The sequence below is a fragment of the Pelodiscus sinensis genome, chromosome 1, assembly GCF_049634645.1.
Source record: "Pelodiscus sinensis isolate JC-2024 chromosome 1, ASM4963464v1, whole genome shotgun sequence".
NCBI classification, from domain to species: domain Eukaryota; kingdom Metazoa; phylum Chordata; order Testudines; family Trionychidae; genus Pelodiscus; species Pelodiscus sinensis.
In genome coordinates this window covers 229,503,012-229,515,320 of record NC_134711.1, presented here as the reverse complement: position 1 = coordinate 229,515,320, position 12,309 = coordinate 229,503,012, and the positions used below count along the sequence as shown (strand labels likewise).

Below are 12,309 nucleotides of genomic sequence, written 5' to 3'. Positions count from 1 at the left end.
CTTTGTTTTTTATTTCGTAAACAGAAGCTTCACTATGAGGCGAGGTGGATGGAGGAAACGAGCCAGCAATGAAGATGGCTGGGGGATATGGGTATGTTTAAAACCAAAAAGCTTTTTATTGGAAGGGGAAATAAATGCTATGTTCTTAAAGCTATTTTCATTTTTTTTAAAATACAGGTTGAACTTCTCTAGTAACATCCATGTTTTATGGCCTGCTTTTAGTTAGCCAGTTGTCTGCTTATGGGTGTGGCCAAGTTTCTCAAGGTCCTGTAAAGTTTTTTTACCGCCACCAATCCTGGCTCTCAGTATTTTGTGCTATTATTTAGCTCTAAATGACCCCAAATGTCTTCTAAGAAACCAGCAAGCAATGGAAGTGTTGGTAATGCTGCTAAGCGTGAACATGTTTTTATGCTTTATCTACTTATTTGCTTGTGCCAATATAGTACATTTGTGTAATAACACTAACACTTTATGAAGAGAATTTTATAAGCTTTGGGTAGGCATAGGCTTATACAGAGTGCATCAGTACAGTCAAACATTATTAAGCAGCATTGCAAACATAGTTCCATTTAATCAGCTCACTACAATATTGATCTCCTGTGGTTCGGCAAATTCTCTGGCTCTGGACCTGCTAGGTGCCGAAGGTGCTAGACTAGAGAGGTTCAACCTGTATGTGCATGCATGCAAAGGGCCTCAAAACATGCAGAAATATATTTGTTCCACTTGAGACTGTCAGGTTAAAAATTATTCAAAAAAATGTCCTGACTTCAGTGAAGGCTGTCCAATGAATTGCACTTATTTACTAGTCCATTCCAAACTGTTGAGCAATTTCAAACAGCCTGCAGTTAAAAAAAAAAAAAAAGAACAACCTATTAAACGAGTTAATGCTTTCTTCATTCTTTTCTCTGCCCTTCCCCCTTGGAAAAAATAATAATAAACATTAAACTACAGATGGGCTGTTCAATGTTTTTTAACCCTGTAAAGTAGAAATAGGAGCTTTTTTTGCCTTTGGGGAGATTGTTTGATAGGTCTGTTTTGAGATATTTGAAGTTTTCCTCTTTATATAAGTCCTTTATAGTTGGACATGTAATAACTAAGGCACATAAATTTAGACAATTACATACCACACCACTCTGTGTCCTGTATGTGTAGAAAGAAAGAAGTCATGAATTATTTGAGGAAAACTCTATGGCCTGTATTATACAGGAGGTCAGACCAGATGGTCACAGTGGTCCCTCCTAGCCTTGCAATCTCTGAAGGTTAATGGGTTTGAGTCTCTACTTACCCTTAGAGCACATAGGCCATGAATTACCATCCAAGATCACCCTCTGTGGCTGTATTCATTTTCATTTTACTTTATTAGTAACTCATACAATAAGAAAACAAACTCCAGCCTAAGCTTCCTCTCTGAGCTTGACTTTCCCTGGGGTTTCTCCAGAATTTCCTGTGAATTAGGTCATTCTCCCTTAGAGAGCCACTCCTCTACCCCCTCCCCCCCATCATATCCTTTACCGACAGAGAAGAGGTAACAAGCACACCTTTATAGCAGGTCTGCACACAATCCTTTGTGGGATTCTCACACCTGCCACCCACATAAGTAAAATGAAGAGCCCTGCTACATTGCTGTCATAGTACAGTAGACTTCTGATAATCTGGAATCTTTGGGACCTAGGTGGTGCCAGATTATCAGATATGCCGGACTATCAGGAGGTACTATAAGATGGTTATAGATACATACAGTATATACTGTATACAAAGTGTTTTTAACCTTTTTTATTGTAACACAAGCACTATCCAGTATCACACAATGCCAGTGGCAGACTGACTCGGTCCCATCTGGTTTCGCTTGGTTCAGCTCCTGCCTCTGCTGCCTTGTAACTCGTTTTTTGCCAAAGCTTACTCACTAGGCTCTTGCCCTTTTGATGCTGGACTATTGGGAGTGCCGTACAATTGGATGCCAGACTATTGGAGTTTTACTGTACAGCTGTTTAATCAGCAAGAGTTTGGATGAAATGTATTACTCATGATTGCAGTGAAAACATATGAATTTGGCTGTTCATCCAAAATTAGTTTAGGGAGGTAAAATGAAATTTACACCAACTATTTTATGAAGGGTATATCTGAGTTTTCAATTTTGTTGAAAATGATCTGTGGGTATGTCTGCACTACAGCGCTATTTTGAATTAACTTATTTCGAATTAGTTAATTCGAAATAAGCTAATTTGAAATAACGCATCTAGACCCAAAAACTAATTCGAAATAGCGTTTTTCTAATTCGAAATAGCGTTTTTCTAATTCGAAATAGCGCGTCCACATTTAGTGGACCCTGAATCGAAGGTAAGGCTGGCTGGAACCAGTGCCAAAAGGGCATCAGGGTCGGACTTAGTGTGTGTGGCTGCTGCCTCAGGCTAGCTGAGGTCGGTGCTTAAAGGGACCTGACCCCCTATCCCAGACAGACAGTTCTCAGGTTTCTCTGCTTGCTGGTCCACCTCACTGAGGGACAGCAAAGCATTTGTGTCCCCAAATGCTCTCTTGCCCTCACTCGGGACACCACAGCACTCTGCAACATGGAACCAGACCTGTCCCTGGGCACGCCGGTGCGTCTTGTGGTGTCGTGGCCATCAGCCTGGCTGCACTCGTTGCAGGTTGCCATCTGGGAGGTCCATCGGGGGGCTGTCAGGATCTTGGAGGCCCTGCGGGAGAGTGTCCACCTCGAGGAGCCCTCAGAGCTACCCCATTCCTCCCTCTCGTCCTTCCACTTACCCTTCCCTAGCCCCCCCCTTCCTGATGTAAAATAAAAGACACATATTTTCAAAAATATAACCTGTCTTTATTTAACACAACTGGGGAGGGGGGATGAAACTCTGGGGAGACGGGGGAAAGGAGGCGGGAGAGGGCAGGAAAGAGGGTGAGAGAGGGGATGGGGAAAACTGGGTAGAGGGAGCTGGAAGGGGGAAGCAAGGGGAAGAAGGGAGAGGCAAAGCTCAGGGCTGGGGGTCTCGCCGGGCCAACCGCCTCCCAGCACGGCGGAGGAGGGAGCCTCGGCTTCCCCGGGGGGATGGGGAGGAGAGTGCGGAGGATGAGGTGGGGGGTGTGGACGTTGAGGAGGAAGCAGTGGGAGGGGGGCAGGAGTGGGAGGAGGGACAGTAGGGGGTAGCAGGTGCAGAACCGGCACGGGGCACCATGCTATGCAGCAGGGCCTGCAGGTTAGAGTTCAGCGCTCAGTCCTGAGCAAGCTGCTCCCAGTGGAGCTGCAGGTCCTCCAGCATCCAGGCCTGGATGGTGCGGTGCAGGGCTCGCAGGACCCCCAGGTGCTGGTCTCAGTACTCCTGCCGTATGCTGGTGGTCTGGAGCAGGCCGCGGGTGTGGGAACATTTCCTGGGCGGGGTGGTGTGCCCTGCATGAGCAGCTGGTGCAGCAGTAGAGAAAGAAGAAAAGTGTTCAGTTCTCACTGGGGACACAGTGGATGATGCCCAGCTTTCCCCTCCATCCCGCCCCCCCAGGACGTGAGGGCAACTGTGCCCTGCACCATCAGAGTCGATGTGCTTGCGCAGAGGCCATGGTCAGGATGTCTGGCTCTCCGTGGGACTGGGAGCTGCCCCAAGACCGCATCCATGCCCCTGTGCAGTGTATAGTTGGCCGGGGCTGGGGGGAGATGTCCTCTGCCTCTGTGTAGAGGGTGTGTGTGAAGGGAGAGCATCCTGCTGGGTACCGCCAGGTCTCTTCACACACGCATGTGCCTATTGGGCCACGGCCTCTGGGTGTCACGCATCTGGAGCCATCTGCCCAAGGCTGGCATGGCATGTGTTCGCATGTGCACAGGTGGCTGCGTGATCCGTGGGAGGCATGGCCCACGCGCGCAGTATCTGGTATCCCTCTCCCCCGGGTAGGAGACAGTGGTATCCCTCTCCCCCGGGTAGGGGACACTTACCTGGTATGGCCTCCCTGGACGACCCTGCCGACTCCGGTGCCAGAACAGCTGGCGGTTGTCCCTCTGGTGTGCCTGTGTCGGGGCCCTCCAGTCCCGGCTCGCTGAAGGAGTCGGTCGAGGGCGGGGAAGTAGGGGCAGGTGTCAGCCCCTGATGTGGCCCTGGTGTACAACTGCCACAGCTCCTTGACTTTCAGGCGCACCTGCTCCTGGGTGCGCCTGTGTTCCTTTCTGGCCATGGTGGCCACTATGTGGCTGTAGACGGCCGCGTTCCTCCACCTAGTGCGGAGATCATGGACGTTGGGAGCCTCCCCCCCCAAACCTCAGTGTGGTCCATGACCTCCGTGCTAGTCCAGGAGGTCGCACGCCGTCAACAACCCCTGGCTGGCCCCTGGGCGCTGGAGGACTGGGCGGGGGACAGTTGGCTGCCACTGGCTGCCATCGTGTGGCCACTGGCTGAGGGTCTGCGACTGCTGGCAGGCCTGGCTCTTGCACATGCCCAGTGGCAAGAGTCTGCTCCTTTAAGAGCCCCGGGGCTGGGGGAGAGGAGAGGAGTTTTCCTGGTTTGGCCCAGAGTGGCCACCAGGGGGAACTGGAAAGGGCTGGAAGCCCCCTAATTCGAAATAAGTGTCTACACGGCACTTATTTCAAATTAGCTATTTCGAATTAGGCATTATTCCTTGTAGAATGAGGTTTACCTAATTCGAAATAAGGGCTCCTCTATTTTGAATTTATTTTGAAATAGCGGTTTGTATGTGTAGACAGCTATTACAGTTAATTCGAAATAATGTCTAACTCTGTAGTGTAGACATACCCTGTTTCATGCCTAGGCATCCGAAAATGAAAATAGTCATTGCTTTGGTTCATGTTTAAACTTCTCTTTTAATTAAATTCTAGGGAGGGTACATGTCTGCAAAGGTCCAGAAACTGGAGGATCAGTTCCAGTCAGATGCAGTTATACAGCATCATAAGGATGGAAAATCATCCAATATCTTTAGCGGAGTTGCCATCTATGTCAATGGCTTTACAGGTAAAGTTTTGATTTTTCTCAAAAACGTTGGGTGTTTCTCATTTATCCTAATGCCTGTGTACACTGCTGGTGTGGTCTAAAGGAGTCTTATTGTAAATGAGAATCAAGCTTTAAATATGTGATTCTGAATAAGAAGCTACAGTGGTATAAATACAACTTAGGTATGGTTGTAAAATATTGCATGGAACTTTGATTAAGGCTCAGGTGGCTTTCCATACAAAATCATTTTCTTCAACTAGTCATAATTGTTCTAGTTGAAACTTTGGTGGCCAGGCTGGCAGCTATCCTGCCATAGATCGTCGTGTTCCTCCGTCTAGTGCGGAAATCATGGACGTTGGGGGCATCCCCCCCACCCAAACCTGAATAAGGTCCGTGATCTCTACCCTGGTCCAGGAAGGCGCCCGCCTTCTCCGGGCCCTGGAAGGCTCCTGGGAGCTGGCAGACTGCTCCTGGGGAGCGGTGGAGGGCTGGCTGCCAGTGGCTTGCTGGTTCATATTCTGGGTCAGGGGCAGTGACTGCTGGCTCTGGGCTGGCAGGCTTGCAGCTGGCACAGGCACTGTGGCCAGAGTCAACCCCTTTAAGGGCTCCGGGGACGGGGAAGGGAGTGGAGTGTTCTTGGTTGAGGCTGGAGTGGCCACCAGAGCGCCCTGGAAAGGCTGGAGGCCCCCTATTTTGATATAAGTGTCTACGCCATAGTTATTTCGAAATAGCTATTTCAAATTTGGTGTTATTCCTCGTGGAATGAGGTTTACCAAATTCAAAATAAGCGCTCCGTTATTTCGATTTAATTTTGAAATAGTGGTTTGGCTGTGTAGACGCTAGTAAAGTTATTTTGATATAATGGCTGTATTTCAAAATAACTTTGCTGTGTAGACATACCGTCTGTCTCTGTGTCTCTGTCTCTGTCTCTTGCTCCTGGCTCTCGACTCTCGGCTCCCGGCTGAGTTGTCGGTGCCCCTTACAGTGCCTCTGGCCTGCTTCCGCCAGAGCTCCCTCTTCCTTCGCTCCGTAGTCCAGGAACATCCATGGTCTTTACTGGACCAGAGAGTCATGATTAAGGGAGGTACAACCTGTACTAAGTTGGATGGCGTTTTGCATACAAGTCAGAACTTTATTTAAGAAACTGAAACTTGATTAGTCATTTTAGGGTTAATAATTTTGTCTAAGATGTTTTAAAAGGACCGCCATCAGCCATCAAATCAGAATAAAAAAAGATGCCATCAGTAGTCATTTTTTCACCATTTAATAACATGTATTACCATTGACATTGTCATTAAGCGAGATGTGGAGAAATTGGAGAGAGTCAGGAATGGGGAACAAAAACAATACAAAGTTTAGAAACAGCCTAGGAAGAAGGGTTAAAAAGGCATATTTAGTTTTGAGAGAAGATGACTGAGGGGAAATCTGACAGGTTTTCAAATATGTTAAAGACTATTATAATATTGTGATCAGTTATTCTCCATGTCCACTGAATGTGGGAAAAGATTTAATCAGCTAATCTGCAGCAAGATTAGATGTAAGGATAGTTAAGGAGTGGAACAGGTTACAAGGGAGCTTGTTATTGGAGTTTTTTAAAAACAGCTCAGACAAATATCTGTCGGGGATGGTTCAGATATACCTGATCCTATCTCAGTGCAGTGGAAAGGCTTGATATGAGACCCTTAAAAGTTCTTTCTAGTCCTTTATTTTTCTGATTTTGAGATTATTGGCAGTAAATGTTTTTCTTTTTATCTGTGTCATGAATTATTTTTTAAATTGAATTTAGAGTTCTGGAAATGCAATATGTTTATATAATTTCTAAAGAACTTTGAATTCTGCATCCATGCTAATCCTAACTTTGTATTTCCAAACTATCACATCATGGAGTATCCCAGTCACATTGTCAGGTAGCAGATATGTGGGTATGATGATCAAATTTATATTTTGATAGATAAGTGGGCTCTTCAGTGCATCTTGGCTGAAGCAGGCTTAAGAATTGAATAAGTAATAACACATGAGTATATTGCTATTAATGGGCAATTAAGATAAAATAGTCTGTGATTAGGTTAGTAAATATGTATTATGGAGAGTAGGGTTGTAAGATTCATCTACAGAATTGAGGTGCATATTTCTCCTGAATTACACAAAGAAACCCAGAAGTGTTTTTGAAATCTTCCAGAAGCCACTGTTTCAGGGACCCATTCACTGGAATATGGGATAGTTTCCCGTTCGGTAGTAGATTGCAATGGCGTTGAGCAGCACTAGTGTGTACGTTGGGCAAAACTGAAACAGATGCGAACACAAAATAACATCGACGAAGACATGAATCCAAAGTAACATAGCTGGCATGGTCTGCATTGCTGGCATGTAATTTAGTATACTGACTCTGGTTCAGTTTTTAGTGTACTAAAACTGGCCTATTAGTTGAAATCTTTTGTGTGTGTTTTTTTTAAAAAATGGCTCTCAAACTTTCCAGAAAACTAAAACCCCTTCCAGGAATCTGATTTGCCTTACATACCCCCAGTTTCACCTCATTTAAAACATACTTGCTTAAAAATCAGACATAAAAATACAAAGTGGCACAGCACTCTCTTACTGAAAAATTGCTTACTTTCTAACTTTTACCATACAACTATAAACTAATAAACCAATTAGAATATAAATATTGTACTTTCATTTCAGTGTGTAATGTATACAGCAGTATAAATAAGCCATTGCTTATTATGAAATTTTAATTTGTTCTGACTTTGCTAGTACTTTTAGTACTGCTGTCTATTAATTGCAGTTAACATTTTTTAGCTAATCGCATGAGTTATCACAAGTAATTGCACTCTTCAAACAACAAAATATCACTTGGAATTTATTAAATTTTTGCATGTTTTTCTACATCTTCAAATATATATTGTGTTGTAATAGAAATTAAAGTGTAGAATGTTCACTTAGTATTTTTATTACAAATATTTGCACTATAAAAACGATAAATGAAATAAATAGTATTTTTCAGTTAACCTCATGCAAGTACTCTAGTACAAACTCTTTATCAGATATTTTTTGTTCCATAACTTCATTCAAAGCCAAAACAATGTAAAACGTAGTGCCTAGAAGTTCACTCAGTCCTAATTCTTCTTCAGCTAATCACTTAGAACAAGGTCAGGCAAAAATGTTGCCTGTGGGCTGGATCCAGCCTGCCACCATCCCGTGGACCAGCAGGACCCTCGGACAGACTACCTACCCGTTGTGGCTCCACATGGCACTCAAAGCAGCTGGCCGTAGAGGTCCTATGTATTTCTGCATGATTCATATCCCTTGAGGGACAAGGACTCCTCACACTGCTTTCCTCCCCATCTTCCCCAGAAGGTAGAAACCGATCTTCCAATGACGCGCACTGTGCAGAGACACACAAAGAAGGTACCAATATGAGACTTTTAAAAATAGCTACAGCCCTCCACCCAAAATTTAAGAATCTGAAGTGCCACCCAAAATTTGAAAGGGACAATGTGTGGATTATGCTTTCTGAAGTTTTAAAAGAGCAGCACACTCTGATATAGAAACTACAGACCCCGAACCACTAAAAAAGAAAATACACTTTCTGATAGTGGCATTTGACTCAGATGATAAAAGTGAACATGTGTTGATCAGCTGTGCTTTCAATCGGTATTGAGCAGAGTCTGTCATAAGCATGTACATATGTGAACACCTATTCTCACTTTCAGGTGAGATTGTAGGATAATGTTGCTTGCTGCTGTTTTGCAAATTGTGACCGAACTTGTTTAAGCAATTGGGTAAACAAGAAGTAGGTTTGAGTGGAGAAGTAGGCTCAAAAATTGGTGTTTTCTAACTTCAATGTACCACAACCTCATTCTGGCAACAAAAATTACTACACAACTCAATTTTTTTTTGATTGCTCAATTAATTTTTTTGGTCACGTGACAGCCCTTTTGTGGACCTAGGCAGATATCTAGATGAGTTATTGTACCTCCTGAGTTGAGAATCACTGCCTTAAATAATGGAAAAATGTACCTATAATTTTTCTTTTCAGATATTTTCAGGTAGGCTTCCCCTAGTTTCATTTTGGATTTTTAATTTTTTTTTTTGAGGTGATATAGCCTTTTGTATTTGGCTGTTCCTTAAGAATATTTCTTGTTTTACATGATTGGTTTTTGATTTTTAGAGAACTCCTTGCTTTCTATACAATTCAGGAATTGAATGGGCAGATTCTAATTGGAAGTGACTATTTATTGGCAGTTGGTCAGTGATGCATGTAAGCAAAGAGAAGGCACTCCCTCAGCTACTAGTATTTCAGAGAGCCAAAAGCTGTAGAGCTTGAAGGGAGTTTCTCACGTAAGCTGGAATTTCAAAATTAGGAATCCTGTGGTAATATAAAAAAGAGTTATAAGCAAGTAATTTCTCTTATTTCCTAGGAATAAACTGTTTTAATCAAGGTCACATACAGAATGTCATTAATTCCATGTTGGGAAAATACCAATCAAAAGATGTAAAGCAAATTCACTTGATTTTGTTGTATGTTAATGATTTTGAGAAAGGGGCCCTGCTTAAATACTTAACTGTTTTAATTGAACCTGATAATGAAATCTTTGTTTTTGAAATTCTCATTTCTGGAAAGACTATTTGCCTAAATTTCTTGTGGCTTTGTTTACTTATATTCTGAAGAAATTACTTAAGTTTCCTAAGAAATTATTGGGTTTTCAGGAAAAAGTTGCTCTGCATTTTAATCAACCGTTGTTCTAGATATCTGTGATTCTGGAAGTGTACTTAGAGACAAAAATGCAGGAATACTTTTTCTACTAGTGGATTTTTGTTAATTTTACAGATCCTTCAGCTGATGAATTAAGGAGGTTAATGATGTTGCATGGTGGCCAGTACCATGTATACTATTCCAGATCCAAAACAACGCACATCATTGCTACAAATCTTCCAAATGCCAAAATAAAAGAACTGAAAGGGGAAAAGGTAGTTCGACCAGAATGGATCATAGAAAGGTAAAATTAGAAGGCTGGTGATCTGACTGTTTAGTTTTGCATTTGGTGCATTTCATTAAAAAAGAAAATGCCTAGAAATACTACATCCTGAAAGTTGTATTACAAGTAGTTTATGGTTTTATTTTTAACTGAGTATTGTATTTTTATAGCAATCCAGTTTGGTTTTTAATTAACAGATCGTGTGCTAAAAAACCAAAAATTTTAAAGTTCGTATTTCTGTATTTGGTGGTTGGTGTCAAAACAGAGAAACCTAAAGGTCTGGCGGGGACTTCAAGATGCCATCTAGTCCATCCTCTCCATACTGGGGCTGGACCAACTATAGCTAGACCATCTCTGACATTTGTTTGCTCTATTCTTAAACACCTGCAGTGAATTCTTCCTTTGTAACTTATTCCATTACTTAAATGTATAGTTAGTAAATGTTTCCTAATACATAATCATAGAATCATAGAATAATAGGACTGGAAGGGACCTCGAGAGGTCATCGAGTCCAGCCCCCCGCCCTCAAGGCAGGACCAAGCTCCGTCTACACCATCCCTGACAGATGTCTATCTAACCTGTTCTTAAATATCTCCAGAGAGGGAGATTCCACCACCTCCCTTGGCAATTTTTTTCCAATATTTGACCACCCTGACAGTTAGGAATTTTTTCCTAATGTCCAATCTAAACCTCCCCTGCTGCACTTTAAGCCCATTACTCCTTGTCCTGTCCTCAGAAACCAAGAGGAACAAATTTTCTCCTTCCTCCTTGTGACACCCTTTTAGATATTTGAAAACCGCTATCATGTCCCCCCTTAATCTTCTTTTTTCCAAACTAAACAAGCCCAGTTCATGAAGCCTGGCTTCATAGGTCATGTTCTCTAAACCTTTAATCATTCTTGTCGCTCTTCTCTGTACCCTTTCCAATTTCTCCACATCTTTCTTGAAATGTGGCGCCCAGAACTGGACACAGTACTCCAGCTGAGGCCTAACTAGTGCAGAGTAGAGCGGCAGAATGACTTCACGAGTTTTGCTTACAACACACCTGTTGATACAACCTAGAATCATATTTGCTTTTTTTGCAACAGCATCACACTGTTGACTCATATTCAACTTGTGGTCCACAATGACCCCTAGATCCCTTTCCGCCATGCTCCTTCCTAGACAGTCGCTTCCCATCTTGTATGTATGGAACTGATTGTTCCTTCCTAAGTGGAGCACTTTGCATTTCTCTTTATTAAATTTCATCCTGTTTACCTCTGACCATTTCTCTAACTTGCTAAGGTCATTTTGAATTATGTTCCTATCCTCCAAAGAAGTTGCAACCCCTCCCAGTTTGGTATCATCTGCAAACTTAATAAGCGTACTCTCTATCCCAATATCTACATCATTGATGAAGATATTGAACAGTACAGGTCCCAAAACAGACCCTTGCGGAACTCCACTTGTTATCCCTTTCCAGCAGGATTTAGCACCGTTAACAACAATTCTCTGACTACGGTTATCCAGCCAATTATGCACCCACCTTATTGTGGCCCTAAGTTATATTTGCCTAGTTTATCAATAAGAATATCATGCGAGACCGTATCAAATGCCTTACTAAAGTCTAGGTATATGACATCCACCGCTTCTCCCTTATCCACAAGGCTCGTTATCTTATCAAAGAAAGCTATCAGATTAGTTTGGCATGACTTGTTCTTCATAAACCCATGCTGGCTATTCCCTATCACTTTATTACCTTCCAAGTGTTTGCATATGATTTCCTTAATTACCTGCTCCATTATCTTCCCTGGGACAGACGTTAAACTGACTGGTCTGTAGTTTCCTGGGTTGTTCTTATTCCCCTTTTTATAGATGGGCACAATATTTGCCCTTTTCCAGTCTTCTGGAATCTCCCCTGTCTGCCATGATTTTTCAAAGATCATAGCTAAAGGCTCAGATACCTCCTCTATCAGCTCCTTGAGTATCCTGGGATGCATTTCATCAGGACCTGGTGACTTGCTGACATCTAACTTTCCTAAGTGATTTTTAACTTGTTCTTTGTGTATCCTATCTTCTAAACTTACCCTCTCTCTGCTTGTATTCACTACGTTTGGCACACCTCCAGACTTCTTGGTGAAGACCAAAACAAAGAAGTCATTGAGCATCTCCGCCATTTCCAAGTTTCCTGTTACTGTTTCTCCCTCCTCACTAGGCAGTGGGCCTACCCTGTCCTTAGTCTTCCTCTTGCTTTTAATGTATTTATAAAAGGTCTTCTTGTTTCCCTTTATGCCTGTAGCTAGTTTGATCTCATTTTGTGCCTTTGCCTTTCTAATCTTGCCCCTGCATTCCCGTGTTGCTTGCCTATATTCATCCTTTGTTATTTGTCCTAGTTTCCATTTTTTATATGACTCC

General features: G+C 42.9%; 1 protein-coding gene across 5 annotated transcripts in view; it reads left to right on the top strand.

The window, feature by feature from the left end:
• Positions 1-12,309, top strand: part of REV1 (REV1 DNA directed polymerase) — a 110,518-nt gene that overhangs the window by 20,397 nt on the left and 77,812 nt on the right. For 4 of the 5 annotated variants that reach the window (XM_075916874.1, XM_075916886.1, XM_075916871.1 and 1 more), the window contains 3 exons: positions 25-91; positions 4,826-4,958; positions 9,769-9,937. In XM_075916874.1, coding sequence (XP_075772989.1) covers positions 35-91; positions 4,826-4,958; positions 9,769-9,937 — 359 coding nt within the window. In that variant the 5' untranslated portion in view covers positions 25-34. Of the gene's footprint in view, positions 1-24; positions 92-4,824; positions 4,959-8,068; positions 8,346-9,768; positions 9,938-12,309 lie in introns of those variants that run through there. The other variant, XM_075916895.1, reaches the window with a different exon arrangement.